General features: G+C 36.5%; 1 protein-coding gene across 7 annotated transcripts in view; it reads right to left on the bottom strand.

Moving 5' to 3' along the window:
* Positions 1 to 13993, bottom strand: part of CBLB (Cbl proto-oncogene B) — a 138833-nt gene that overhangs the window by 29643 nt on the left and 95197 nt on the right. For all 7 annotated transcript variants that reach the window (XM_065829407.2, XM_071808533.1, XM_071808540.1 and 4 more), the window contains 3 exons: positions 13617 to 13820; positions 5127 to 5312; positions 2421 to 2786 (listed from right to left, as the gene is read on the bottom strand). In XM_065829407.2, the coding sequence (XP_065685479.1) occupies positions 2421 to 2786; positions 5127 to 5312; positions 13617 to 13820 (756 nt within the window). The remainder of the gene's footprint in view (positions 1 to 2420; positions 2787 to 5126; positions 5313 to 13616; positions 13821 to 13993) is intronic.

Raw genomic sequence — 13993 nt, 5'->3', positions numbered from 1 at the left:
TTCTAGGAGTTCAAACTACACAGCTGCTATCGGAAGTGAGTATTTTCTTATCTGCTTCAGCTCACCCCATTTGGGGGCTGCAGGACACATTAGCTTAAAACTTCACCAAAAGAGGAAGTTCCACATCTCAATTACTTGATGGACTACTCAGTTACAGCTGAACTGCTTGGGGGAAAACTAAGATTTCGAGATTGCCAACGGATCAAAGAGAGAGAGATAAAGTACAGTGGGAAAACAACAGGTATAGCATGCTAAACATGTTAATGCTTTTTAAAACTCTGTGATTCAGTGCCTGCCAGAATCCACCCCCTACCTGCAGGACTGTCTTCCTCACTCTTGGCTTTTATCAACAGCAAAAATATTGTATTACAATTGATACATGAATCAGGGATAAAAATTAAATGTTTCCCTTGTGAATGTGCATACAGCCTGAAACAACAATTCAGAGTTCTAAGTTGCTCTGTTTAACTGAATGGCTTGAATCTATAACCTGAAAATGACAGTTCAAACAGCATTTGGCTAAAGAAATAAATATGTATCCTCCAGACTACAATGGCATTTCTGCACTGAGTGGTTATTCTGATATGAGAAGCACTCATTCCAACACCTTCAAGACTGCACCAGACCACAACTGGAATACTATCTGAAGGTACAATTGAAGATATAAACCCAGTATCATGTAAAATCAGATGAAAAGCTCTAGCGTTTTAAACAGCAGCATACTTCTAAGTAAAATTTTGGTGGTTTGCCTCCATTACAATAAAAGGACATTCTAATTATATATAGTATCATGGACTTAAGTATCTTTCATCATACATGTCAATGCTCTCTACCAATACTTAATGAATTTCAGTAACGTACTTTCAAAGTAACCACGATATATATTAAAAAAAAAAAAATGGAGATAGAAAGGTTGAATAGCTTGTGACCTTGGGAAAAGCAAATGGAGAGAAAAAAGCTACGATTTCTAACTACAGTGACTTAATCAGAAATCCACCCTTCTTAGCACAAGCTACACAGTCTTCAAGCAAAGAAAAGAATAAATTACTGAGCTGCTTTGATAAAACTGATTAGAGCAGAACTAAGAATATTTTCTTAGGCCACCACCACTTGATCTGTTTTCAAACCTAAGCCTTCCCAATTGTACAGTCTTGCAAGTTGTCTGAAGCTGTCTAATGCCAGAAATACTCTTTCCTGCGGTGTACCCCCCTCGTCCCAGATATCATCAATTAACACCTAGAAACAATCATTCAATTTTTCTGATAGAAGAAACATCACAGTCATAGACATATATTCTATTTGCTGCAGCCAAGGACAGGCAAACATGTTCCTCCTGTGGGTGACAAAGCAGATGCCCCCTAACCAAACCAAGCTGGACAATGAATGGAAAGGCTGCAAGTGACAACTCTGAACACCCTCAGCACTAAAAATGGATTATTAGACATGACACTGGACATTGGTCCAAGAGAAGTCAAAAGCTGCTATGGACAAATAAGAACAATGCACAATTTCATCAGCTGGAGTTCTGATTTAAGTACAGAAGGGGAAAAAATCGGGTACAGATATAAATGAAAAAGAGGAGTTGCAATGCTCATTATCCTGAATAAGGTTTAAACTACTGATAATACCAAATCAAACGATGCAATACTGTGGTTGTGTCACTGAGCACTTTACTTCAAAGATGCTGCTATTATAGCCAGTGCTAAAGATACAATAAATGATTCTACATTTCGCTTGGCTTTGGATGTATTTGTTTCTTCTTTCTACGGTCAAGGCAGGTTAGATCTTTTCCATTAGAGTTTACTGAACATCATGACTAATTTAATGTTCTTTTGAAAATAATGTTTTACTGATGAACAAGGTAAGTGACCTTTAGCATATTTAGTTTTTATGTTAATGCACACAATATATCTGACAATTTAACTATAGTCATATACATCATCTGTACATATTGCATAAATTACAGACTGAAGAGGTTACTAAGTCCTCACCTCAACTATGAGATAGGTAACTGGAACACCTATTATTCCATCAGCAAATGCATAAACAGTTTTGACATACGACACTTCCAAAGTGGACCTGAGATGCTATATAACTATATTAGAGCACATAGTGCTGTATTATTATCATGCACCAACTGTACGGATAATTTGCTAAAAGAATATAGCAAATCCAGAATTTTCTCTCCAAGCCATTTTTTGATGGCTTCATGCTAGAATTGTAACTTCGACCCTCATGCAGCGTTGCTTTACAAATTACAGCATTTAGCAAACCATTTCTTTATCACCAGCTTATTATTAAGCAGCAACAGGAAATATTTGGAAACACCATATCAACACTGGCACATATAAGCAGTATGTAAGAAAATGCTGCAATTAGGGTACCAAATTGGAATTCAACACATTGAGCTCATTCCATACCTTGGCACCTTCCACAGGCAGCTCGTGACGTCTATGTTTCCTCATAAATCCTGGATCAGAACTTACGCGGTTGTGCCTTCCATTTATGTTTGAAACTGCAGTCAGTCCCGGCTTGGGAGAAGCATCACTCCCTATTCGACATCCTACCAACTGATTTGTCCCAAACACGTCTCTGGGACACCAGCCTTCAAGGGGCATCGGCTGGTCTCGGGAAGGCACACTTTCTGGATGATGCAGGTGTCTGCTTATCCTGTTGTCTGGTGGAATCGGAGGAGGTCTCTCTGGTGGGGGCGGTGGAGGATCACGCAAGGGAGGTGGAGGTGCTGGCAAAGGTTTGTCTTGTTTCCTCACCATACAAGGAGAAGACTAAACAACACAGTAAGTCAGGGAAAAAAAGAGGTTACATACAAGCATGCATACATCTCTCACGATCAAGTCTGGCTTTACCATTTCTAACTGACCTATTTTCAAGGCATCATACTTGCCAGCAGGTTAAATGTTAATCTTGTCTTTGCATTCTGCAGACAACCTGGTTTCTCTTCAGCATCCCCCCATTTCTGCTGTTGCCTGAGTAACCCAAGGAAGGATGTGGATGGGAGAAAAAAAAAAAAAAAAAAAAATCAACTGCAGCAAATCTATCTGACCCATATTTTTTTTTCCAGAATCGTTTGCTTTGATCCTCTGAATCACTCATTTAGCTGCTGAAACAAAGTCTGAGGAATGTTTGGAAGGAGCTGAAAACCAAGTTAACAAAAAAAAAAAAAAAAAAAAAAAAAAAAAAGAAGTATTTAGGTAGTTCTATAGCTTCTAAGAGCACAAATCCGACAAAACCAAAATATTTTCATTAGGAGCGTATTACTAACAGCATTTTACAAAATAGCATTTGTGCCAGGTCTTTATGAAATGTCTTCCTTTTACCACCAGCTACTGTAAGAAAACCAGGGAAGATTATTTCCCTTGGATGCTGTTAATTTTTATGGACTATTGTAAGCTTGCATATTGTTACCACTTGAAGAGATGAAGGCCACAAAAGTTTTTAAAGTAAGAACAGTATTTGCTCTCACTTCATGGGTTAGCTCACCATTATTCTTCAAGTAGCCCATCAACATGTTACTTCGATTGAAAAGAAATTTATTCTACCTAGAGGTCTATTCATATAAATAGGACAATATATTAAATAAAAGTGTTTAATTCAGCTGTTAGTTAAGAAATATAGTTATTTTCACTGTCAAAGAAGGAACATAATGGCTGGGTCCAAACTTTTTGTTACAGCTTATAGTTATAGTTTTCCATTCAGAAAAAGAGAAGAGGGTTGGTTTTTTTTTTTTACTGAAGAAGTAATCTCAGCAGGACTAAACTGTCTTCTTTTATTCAAATATGAATTTTTTTCAAGTATGAAATTATTCCTGTTGCCCCCATCTTATTTCCCTTGCACCTGCATTTTTTTTCCAGGAAAGGTTTCAAGGAAAACCATACCATTTTCAAAATAACATCACAAAAAAATTAAAGCAATATTTATGTTATTTCTGATCTTCTGGGTTTTTTTGTTTGTTTGTTTGGTTGGTTTTTGTTTTGTGTTTTGGTTTGTTTGTTTGTTTTTTAATAAGACATTAACCTTGTGAAAATACACTATGGTAAAATTAATTTTTAATCTATGTGCCAAATGTTCAGCATATATTCTCGATGTGTTATAAATTTCCTAGCATGAAAAGCGAAGAAAGAAGCCTAAAGAAACTATTCACATTTCTATTTTTTCCTGTAAACTATAAACCACTAGAATCTTAAGAAGAGGTTGATTTTCAAGCTGGCAGTTGAAAACCTGACAAAATAAATAGGGTACTTCATGCCGGAATATTATGAGTAGACAAGTTTCCAGTCATGTTTTGAACTTGAATTTGAATTCATCATCTAAAAATCAAAATTTAGATCTAATTCCCCCTCTCTCTATAGCAATCACAACAAAATGATCAATAATGGAGAGCAACAAACATGGCATTTTTAACTCGTTTATGCTTATCCACTAAAAAAAATCATTAATTCTTTAGTATCATTAGTTTCACAAAAAACAGCCTACAATTTATTAGCTATAGAGTCATCATTAATTTATTAGCTATAGAGCCGTTATTTTTTCCCTTGAAACTTACATATGCTAATAAAGCTTTTGAAAGCAGGGTATCTGCACATATTTTTCTTGTAAGGGTAGTGTGGAAATGGAGCATAAATAATCATCAGAGCACAACATATAATTTAAAAGAGATGATGACCTTAAAATCTATTTAATGAAAACTTTAACTTGTATTTATTTTCATGAATTGGGGTTTATTACAGAATCTACCCATCACAGCAATGTCTTTAAAATTCTGAACATAACCACGTGCAATGTAATCATCAGACAAACAGAGGTCACATTTGACCAACACACACAGAGCTGTAAACATCTGACTAAGGTATTATGCAAAGGGACAGGCACTCGCCAAAGTCAACTGAGGGAGATAAGAACTGTAATCAGTGTGGATCTAATCTAAAGTTTTTCCAGGCTACAAGGAATTAAAGTTCTTTTGCACAGAGCAAACTCCTGAAAAATACACATGGAAAATTTCTTAGTAGTCTACCTTCCAAAACAAAATAGCAAGCCCACCTTAAAACCAACCATATACAATATCTCAATATTCATATATAAAGAAATAATGCTTCGGTAAGACCTACCTTTGGTGATCCAGTTGGGCTGGCACACGGTGACCGTGCTACTCCCTTCTGAATAAGATCCAGCCGAGGAGGTACAGGTGGAAGACTAAGGTGTGGGATTTGCAGGGGGTCTGGAAGTGGTTTTCTTCTTTGTGCAAGAGGGGAAGATCCCGGGGAAGTTACTGGTGAATTCTGCCTCTCATTACACTTAAAGACAGAAAAAAAAAATACTACTAGTATTTACCTGATGGACAAGTATACAACTTCCTTTCCATGACTAAAACATTTGATACTTGACAGGTATTTACTAATAGTCACTTATCAAAATGGACAACATGCTACTCTTAATAATTAGATGGTATATGTGCTCAGCTTAATGGTTACTGAAAAAGAAGGCAACAAGTCATTCTACCTCAAAACTAAGATACATGCTAAACTGTGATGAAAATAAAAGAGTATATATTCCAGGCATTTGTTTAAAAAACAAGCAATTACTGTCATACAAAAGGAAACAATCGATTATTAACATAGATCTTTTACTGTAGTACTGCTACTCCCGATGACCTTTTTATTCATAGAGAGTACTCTATGTAAAATTCTATACCTGACTTTCAAAAGCCAGATGCTTATGATATTGCCTGTTCAGTTCATTTCCAAATCATACTTCCATAAAAAATGGAATGCATGTGCCTTCTGAAAACCTGCCAATCAAAATCCTCAGCAAGCCAGTCCTCGAAGCAGTAATTTCTGTCCTCATTTGTGTGCCAATTTACAAAAATAATTTTAGGACAATCCAGTTTATCTTTTTAGCAAATATTAAACTAATGAAACACAGACCTTGAACATCTCCTGCAAGTGACAAATGATGATATTTTTTTCATGACTTGTCCTCTCAAATGCCTCAGAGCCAAAGATTTCCATCCAAACTGGGCTCCACCCACTTTTGCAACTAGTTCCTGAACCTCATCTGGGTGAGTTTTCACCAAAACAGTTTAGTTGCTTGCATAAATCAGTTAGAGTTACTTCTGTGAGCCCACTGTATTTGTACCAGTGCACCGTACACGGACTTGGATGCTTATATTGTTCTGTGCTTTCCCTGACTGCAGGCACGAGTAACTGGTAGACATTCACACCAAGCACCAGCCTCAGGCCACTTGTGCACTAAGGCATCCAAAAATTCTCGCTATATAACTTGCCCATAGAAGCTAACAATCTGCCATCTTCTTAGGCCAAGCTCACAAAACTGCACAAATCTCCAAGTTAAATCATTTTGATGGAAATATTTCCACTCTTTTCATAAGACTTTTCTCACCAATGCTGTATATCCCACAGCCATGAGAGGGATGGGACTAGAAGTTCTTTAACAAGATAAACAAGTAAACAACATTGCCTTTCTTTACATATAATGACTATGCTAAAGAATCTGAAAACTTCATAAATTCAAAAGGAGAACCAGGAAAAGAATCTAGTATACTGACTCTTTACCCTATGCACTACAGCTTAGTTTAATATTCTGTCCTACATGCAACTGAGATTGCTACCAGATTTTCTTCAGAAATAGCAGTTACCACAGTACTACAGGATAACAATACAAGAAAAAAAAATGATACAGAGAAGTAAGGAGGTTTTGAAGACCTAGAAGGCTGACGTTCAGTTCCATTGCCAGAATGATATTTTCGTGATACACAGGGTCTTAGCACTTGGTCTACACATGCAAGGTCAGTGTCATAACTACACATGCCATTTTAAGAGACTGAGCAACAAAAGATTCATGCTCTTCACAGCTACTAGAAGCTTCTCAGTTTCTTCTCTGTATAAAGAAGTGGTCACAATGTTCATATTAAATGGCTTCAATATAGCTTGGCTTGAATACATTTCCTTTAATCGGTGAATGTCCCAGACCTTGACTGGATGCCCATGATAAATGGATGATTGTGAGGTGCTTGGTCTCTCTGAACATTACGGGTAGTTGAATAACTAAGCTAGATATGTATCTCGCAAGCATGCCTGAGCAACCTTAATTATAAAATCATGACAAACTGAATGTGAGCATCTATCAGTTAAATAGCATAATAAACCCTGTATCATTTAATACGATTAGTTTTAAAAGTTTGGTTATAACTCCATCAAGCGTTCCTAAAACCCAAGAGCCATGTAACATAATACATTCAATGCTCTGGCTTCAGTATCAGAAAGAATATTAATTTATTTCCCAAATCATTTGAACAGAACAAAATAGGAGGTCTCTTGCCTCCAAAAACATACAGTTATTTAAAATAAATGCAAGTGTTGTATAATAGTAAGTCTTCATATCTGAGGTGTTGCACACCACACTGTAGCTCAGTCAGAATACCTAAGAAATAATCCTATATATATAATAGGAGTTGGAAACAAGGAATAACAAAAATAGGAAATACTGAAAACAAAGCACTGGACAGGATGCATGTGTTTGGAATTTAAGATGTTCAAAAGGTCATGCCACCACATTAATTAACCTGACTTCCTCAGAGGATAACCTGACAGGGTCTCAAATGTCACAGTGTGTAGTTATGTGAATCCACAGCAAAATTAACATCACAGTGACAGCATTTTAAGAATATCCATCACTGTTGCTCTATGACAACCTTCTCTTATACAGTTCTGCTCTGCAAGATGATATGCTCTTTCCTCAGTGAGCCCACTGGTATCATCAACGTGAGCATTCTTTTCACCCGGCATAACAACAGTCCAGCTCCAGCAGAGACAGAAACCATGGAAATATTCACATTTAAAAGCCACTAGAGACTGATGTTATTTTCGGATTTATAGAAATGAGTGGCTGAAAGACGCGCCTAATATCTAGTATGCAATAACGAACACTAGAACAATATGAAAATTTATTTTAAAATTCCATATTCTTAGAACCTGACAGGAGATTAGTTTATGTGATAAACGTTTTATTCCATGTATACTTGGTATTTAGCAATATCTACCTATCATATTCCACAAATGGTAAAGCACAACTGCCAAAAACAAATGGAAATTTTTCAAAGTCTTAAGCATGCGAAAAGACTTCAATTCAAGCTTACATCAATGCCTTGTTTCAGAATAGTAAACAGTTCAGCTACCTGAACTACAGCTGCCTACAGCCACAATGCTATCAAAGCACGTTGTGGCCCCAAAGGTTTCAAAAAGAGAACCAGTGACGGCCAATGGGTTAAAGAATAACTTATGGGGCACGAGAAAAAAAAGAAAAAGAAAAATGGAAAATAGCTGATAGCAGAAGCAGTTTCTCCCCCGTATAAGGAAGCTTAACCCATGTCACTGCTTGGTGCTGAAGTAAGAGAGAATGCTTTGCTGGAAGAAACTGAAAAAATACAATTCTATGTTTGAATCCACTGAAAACAAACAAAGCAAAATATTCCACAACAACAAACAGGTTTTCTTCAGCCTTCAGTATCAGACTGGCACCGCATTCTCATTACAAAAAACCCCATGTTTTTCCTGTCTGCCCCCCATCCAACCTGTCGAGCTGCATCATTTGATGTTTGTTGTCAGCTAGGCCAACAAGACAGCTGCGCTTCATGTGAATGCCAGAGCATTAACAGGTGCACAAATACCTACTCTTTTTGGCAGACTCCTTAAGGACCAAGAGATTTAGATTTTTTTCTGTTTGTCACCTACTTCACCTATTTCTGTGTATTTTCTGTTTGCAGGGAATAAAGCAGCAACAAGAGCAGCACAGTAACAAAAAGATAAAACAAGCAAGCGATTAAGACACAAACAAATACAAATGAACTGGCAGTGACAGAAGACAGCCCTTCAGCATACAAACGGGCCCTGCTGCAACACACAGACCTGTGCAATAAAGATGTAATTAAGGAAAAGAACACAGACTCCTTTGTAACAATGCGGATTTCATCTGGTTGGGATGGCTGCTGCCAAGGGAAAAGCAGCTGTGACTTACTTTGCAATTGTACTGCAAAGCAGACCACACTTGTGTTACTTTAACAGATGTATTTACTACTGGGATATACTCGTATCAGTTTGCTCCCAGTGGTTATGAATCCAAAAATAACGCTGCTTCCAACATTGATTACAACTCCAGTGAAGGTTTTTCTGATGGAAATATCAGCAGTCAGGCTACTGAATCAAGAGGTTTAGTTTCAAATGCCCTTCTGCAAGACAGGCACATATGAAAAGCGTACTCAACGCAAATCCTAACAAGTGACTGACTGAGGAATATTATCCTGATTGTGTCCTGCTGGAGTGAACTCAGTAATTTAAAATTGTGCAATGAGACATCTAAGAAGGTCTAAGCTGACCTATACCAGAAGTGGACTTTTCATTTCCAAGTAGTTCCCTAAAGTATATTTATTTATAATCAGGTGAGAGTAACTCAAATATTTGTTATTTCTCATTACGATTAATTGTGACCTAGACAGATTAGTATAATCTGGATTTTAAAATTTGTATGAGGATATAAAGTTATATCAACACTGATGTGAACATTTTTTACATAGACAGGGCTTGTTCTTCATTTGAGCTTTCCTTTGCTGATCCAAGAAAATGTACATGAAGGAGGGAGAGGGAGCTAAGGCTGTGAAAGTCATCACCACACTGCCCAAAGGAATCAGTAAAATACACTTGAACTAAGAGAGGCACACTGCCTCCCAGCTTCTTTCAAATACTAAGCAGCTAAAGGAATCTTCTTGTATGGTATGATTTTAATAAACTCCCATGAACCAGGTGTAGCATTAAGAAGGAAGTGAATTGTATTATATGTATGAATTAAGAATGTACAGCTGAAACCTGGCTACATATTTGATTTTTTTTTTTTCTGGTTACAAACTCCTGTATTTTATATGACGAAATTAAAAACATTCTTACTAGATAAGACATGCCTTTTTTCATTAACAGAAAAAAAATCAGTTTAATAATATGGAAATGAGGGAGGGAGTCAAAAACATAGTATCATCCCATATTTTAAGAACCAAGGTCTTTTGTCATGATTTGTTAAGCATCTGCTGAAGAAGCCAAATCATGATAAACAGTGGCTTCCAGCTTTGACCATTTCCTATAAATATTTTAAAGTAACAGTGCGGATCTAAGTCAGTTTTTGGTGCATTCAGACAGCTGGGAAATTAATTCCAGAGAAGATGGTAAGTGTCCAGACACAGGTATTATAATTTAATCTAGTTGTAGAGGAGAGCATTTTTAGAGTATGTCACTTCACTTTAAACTGTAGAAAACCTCATGATCTCCTCTAGGCCACTAGAGCCTTCCTCTATGTTTTCAGGTAAATAATATTAAGATCAAACAACCACCTCAGCACTTCTGAAATTCACAATTATTTACTCTTAACTAGAACTCCTGCACTATGCATTTTCCTTACCTTCTTACTTTCTTTCTTTCTAAGAGAAGTGTATCAAATTACATCTTGCACAAGTGACAGGTAACTCTTAATTCATTGGAACAATGGAATATTAAACATTATGGAATAATGCTAGAGACTCAAATGCCCTCTTTAACATTGGAAAAGTAATTTTTAATATTTACCTAAGCCTGTAATCTGCACATTTTTTCAATGTGCATTTCATACTGTTGTGCTTGGCTAGCACAAATGGTACAGAGCTGAGAAAAGGAACACTTCAGGCCAAATCTGTATTAGTTAATCTGATGCCATGGGGGTTGGACATTTCTCAGCAGTAAGACAGTTAACAGAGGTTTTGGCACCACTTTTCATATTTCTTTCACAAAAATACTGAAGACAATTTGAAAATTAAAAAGAAATAAGCTGCTTGATGAGGCAGATAAACAGACTGTCTGCAGTGGATTTCTCTAAAGCCTCTGTTAAGGTGATCTGCGGCTGCTGCTGACTCATACACAACACCTAGCAAGAATGATTCATTTTTCTTACCGTGTATCCATTTACTCATTCCATTAAAGAATGAGTAAGTAGCTTTGTGATTATTACTTTTCTCGAAGCAATTTCAAGTCTGAGGTCCCTCAGAGACTTAATTCAGATACTACTTACCATCTGTGAGTACGCTTCAGAGATAAAGTGATAACATCGAAGAATCGGTGTTTTTCTGATAACTACATTCATAATTCATACAAGTACAGCAGGAGATTTTTTTTTTTAAAAAAAAAAGGTATCTTCTTTACACTTTAATGACAATTCCAAAAAGTGTTTTTCAGCTTTCCATTTTGTTGAGAAAAACTCACTTAAAAACCCACCCAGGACCCTTAATCAGTGATCAAACTGACTATGTGTGCTTCTGAAATGAGCCTACTGCAACTATACTTTGCATTATGAATATATTTCCAAGTGCAAGTCCCAAAGATAGTAGAAACCGATAGTAACAGCTTAGAAACATTTTAACAGTACCCCTCCCACAAGGCTTTTGGAACAATTAGGGCTGATTTGAATATTTCCACTACACATTGTGAAGCTCTACAGTCACTTTCACCAGGATTTCAAGTCCTTGGAACTTTGCTCTTCCAGCAAGTTTATCATCTCCCTGCAAGCCATATATGCCATAAGAAGATTTTCTCAGTAATACCACACGGTCTTGCCAGGTGATATGAGACAAAACCAGCCCATTTGATTTTCTAGGATCAACAGGTTTATGTTGAGAAAGCATACGACAATCCTTGCAATAAAATAAAAATTAGACAATATGTTCCTTGGGATTACAAAGTAACAACAGTATCATCAGGATGGCCGCAGGAATTAAATTGTCTTTTGTCATCTAACTTCCATTGTTCCAACAAATCAAATGACTACAACACAGCCATTATGCAGTACCACATTCATATTAACAGCCTTAACAAGAAACCAAAGAAAAATTCAAAAAGACTAAAATCCTACATAATGTCACAGAGGCTCTGAAGAAACACTGTTTAAAAAGAAAAATAACAACTAAAAGAAAAAGACAAGGCTGATGGAAGGCATTACTAACAAAAAAGTATTTATGAATAATGCCATATTCCACATAGGTGGTGTGGTTAAGAGCATCCGTGTACAACTGTTGGTAACAGTTTTAAGAGAACAACAGCTTAAAAAAAACACCAAATGACCTGATAATTCAAAATTTTCAAGCAAGGACTTCAAGAGGCTAACAAAGACTGGGAAATGCTGTTCCTGAACTTCAGGGATAATTAGTAGGTTTCTTTCACTGAACTATGAAATTAATGACATAAAAATAGCAAGCACCAAACCACTCAAGCACTTGGCAGATACTGAAAACAAGACTTCTTAAAGTAAAACCTATTGTTCCTTCTGTTGATAAAAGCATAATGCAATTTTGCCTTATCATGGAAGCGATAGTGCTATAAAAGCCCATCAATTCAAGGCTATGTCACAGAGGTCAGGCTGCAGATTGCAATTTAAGTCCAGGCAGGAAGAATAAACTGTTCCCAAGAGCAGGCCACGTTGTACTACATATGAAACACAAGAATGATTCATAGAGGTTAGGAAGCATATCAGAAGTATGTATATTACCTGACAGACACTCTCAGGCATGAGAGTGAAACAATCTTGTTTGGTTTTGTTTTTGTTTAAAACAAAACAAACAAAACAAAAACAAACAAAAAACAACAAAATAAAACCAAAATCAACAACAACCAAAGCAACCAAAAAAACCCATCACGGTATAGAAATGGAAGAGGAGGATGTTACAGAATTAATTCCAAGGCAACTACGTAATCTCTAGATGATCTTAGGTAAAGGTAAAATATAGATAATGCACCGTAAAACTCAGTGTTGCATGGCTTATGACAATATCTATTCCAGGCTAAAATATAGTAGTAAAAACTAATAACATAAAATAAACTTTTGTCCATGATAGTGCTTATTTATCAGTGATAATATCTCCTGTGACCAAAGATAGATACCAGAATTCAACATAGAGCACTTTCAGGACAGAAAACACCACCAAATAAAGTCACTATGAAAAATCTCAGACATACTTTTCCTGCTAAAAGTACCCAATACAAAAAATATAGACAAAAAAATCATAGACTCACATGAAACATGATTAAAAGATACTTGTGTGCAATACAAATTGAGTTCCAGGTCACTTTTATAAAACAGTAATATTCATAGCCTACTTAGAAACCCAAGTTTAATCCTAAAACATTTTGTGCATGTGTATCCATGTGTGCAGAAAACTAATAATATATTCTATATATATGAAATATTGTGTTCCTTACAAATAAAAGTTCATGCAACTGTCCACATAGTGTATTTTGGACAAGAGTCTAGCTGGTGCAAACTCATGCTTCCTCCATTATAAACAGAGTTAACTTGGTGCATATCAGCTGGGAATCTGGATTGGTTTTTTTCCCCCTACTGAACTTCAGTGTTATCACTGCAATATTGATGCATTTCGTTTTTTCAACCTGAGAACTGTTCAGTGAGTTGCCGAAACCTAGAGCACAAAGTGCAACCTCTCACTGATCGAAGTTACAGGCAGCTTCATTTACAAACATACAGCTTTATCTGTTGTACAGCATTTGAAAATTTACCTTTCGGACTGAAGCCAAACGATTCATCATTAAGGACTCTTCTCTATCGTCATCATCATCCAAGTCCAACATGGGCATACCAAAGCTATCAATAATACTGCAGCACCTGGAGTTTTCATCCCTTGGATCAAAGGGATCCACAATGATTGGTTCAGTTCCTTTGATTTCACAGCGGCAGAAAGGACAGCCTTGGCCATCAGACTCCTGCAGCAAGACAAAAATGTACATAAAGTTTTAAAAATAAAACATATGAGTAATTTTACAAGTAGGTCTCACATCTTTCTACACAAAAATGCCCTGAACAGGTCTTTAAGAGCTCCTAAAGAAGGACTGGAGTAAACAGGAAACAGATTCACAGGTATTACTACAGTAAATGG

This window comes from Patagioenas fasciata, chromosome 1 (assembly GCF_037038585.1).
Source record: "Patagioenas fasciata isolate bPatFas1 chromosome 1, bPatFas1.hap1, whole genome shotgun sequence".
Taxonomy (NCBI): Eukaryota; Metazoa; Chordata; class Aves; order Columbiformes; family Columbidae; genus Patagioenas; species Patagioenas fasciata.
This window is presented reverse-complemented; position numbering and strand designations above follow the sequence as displayed.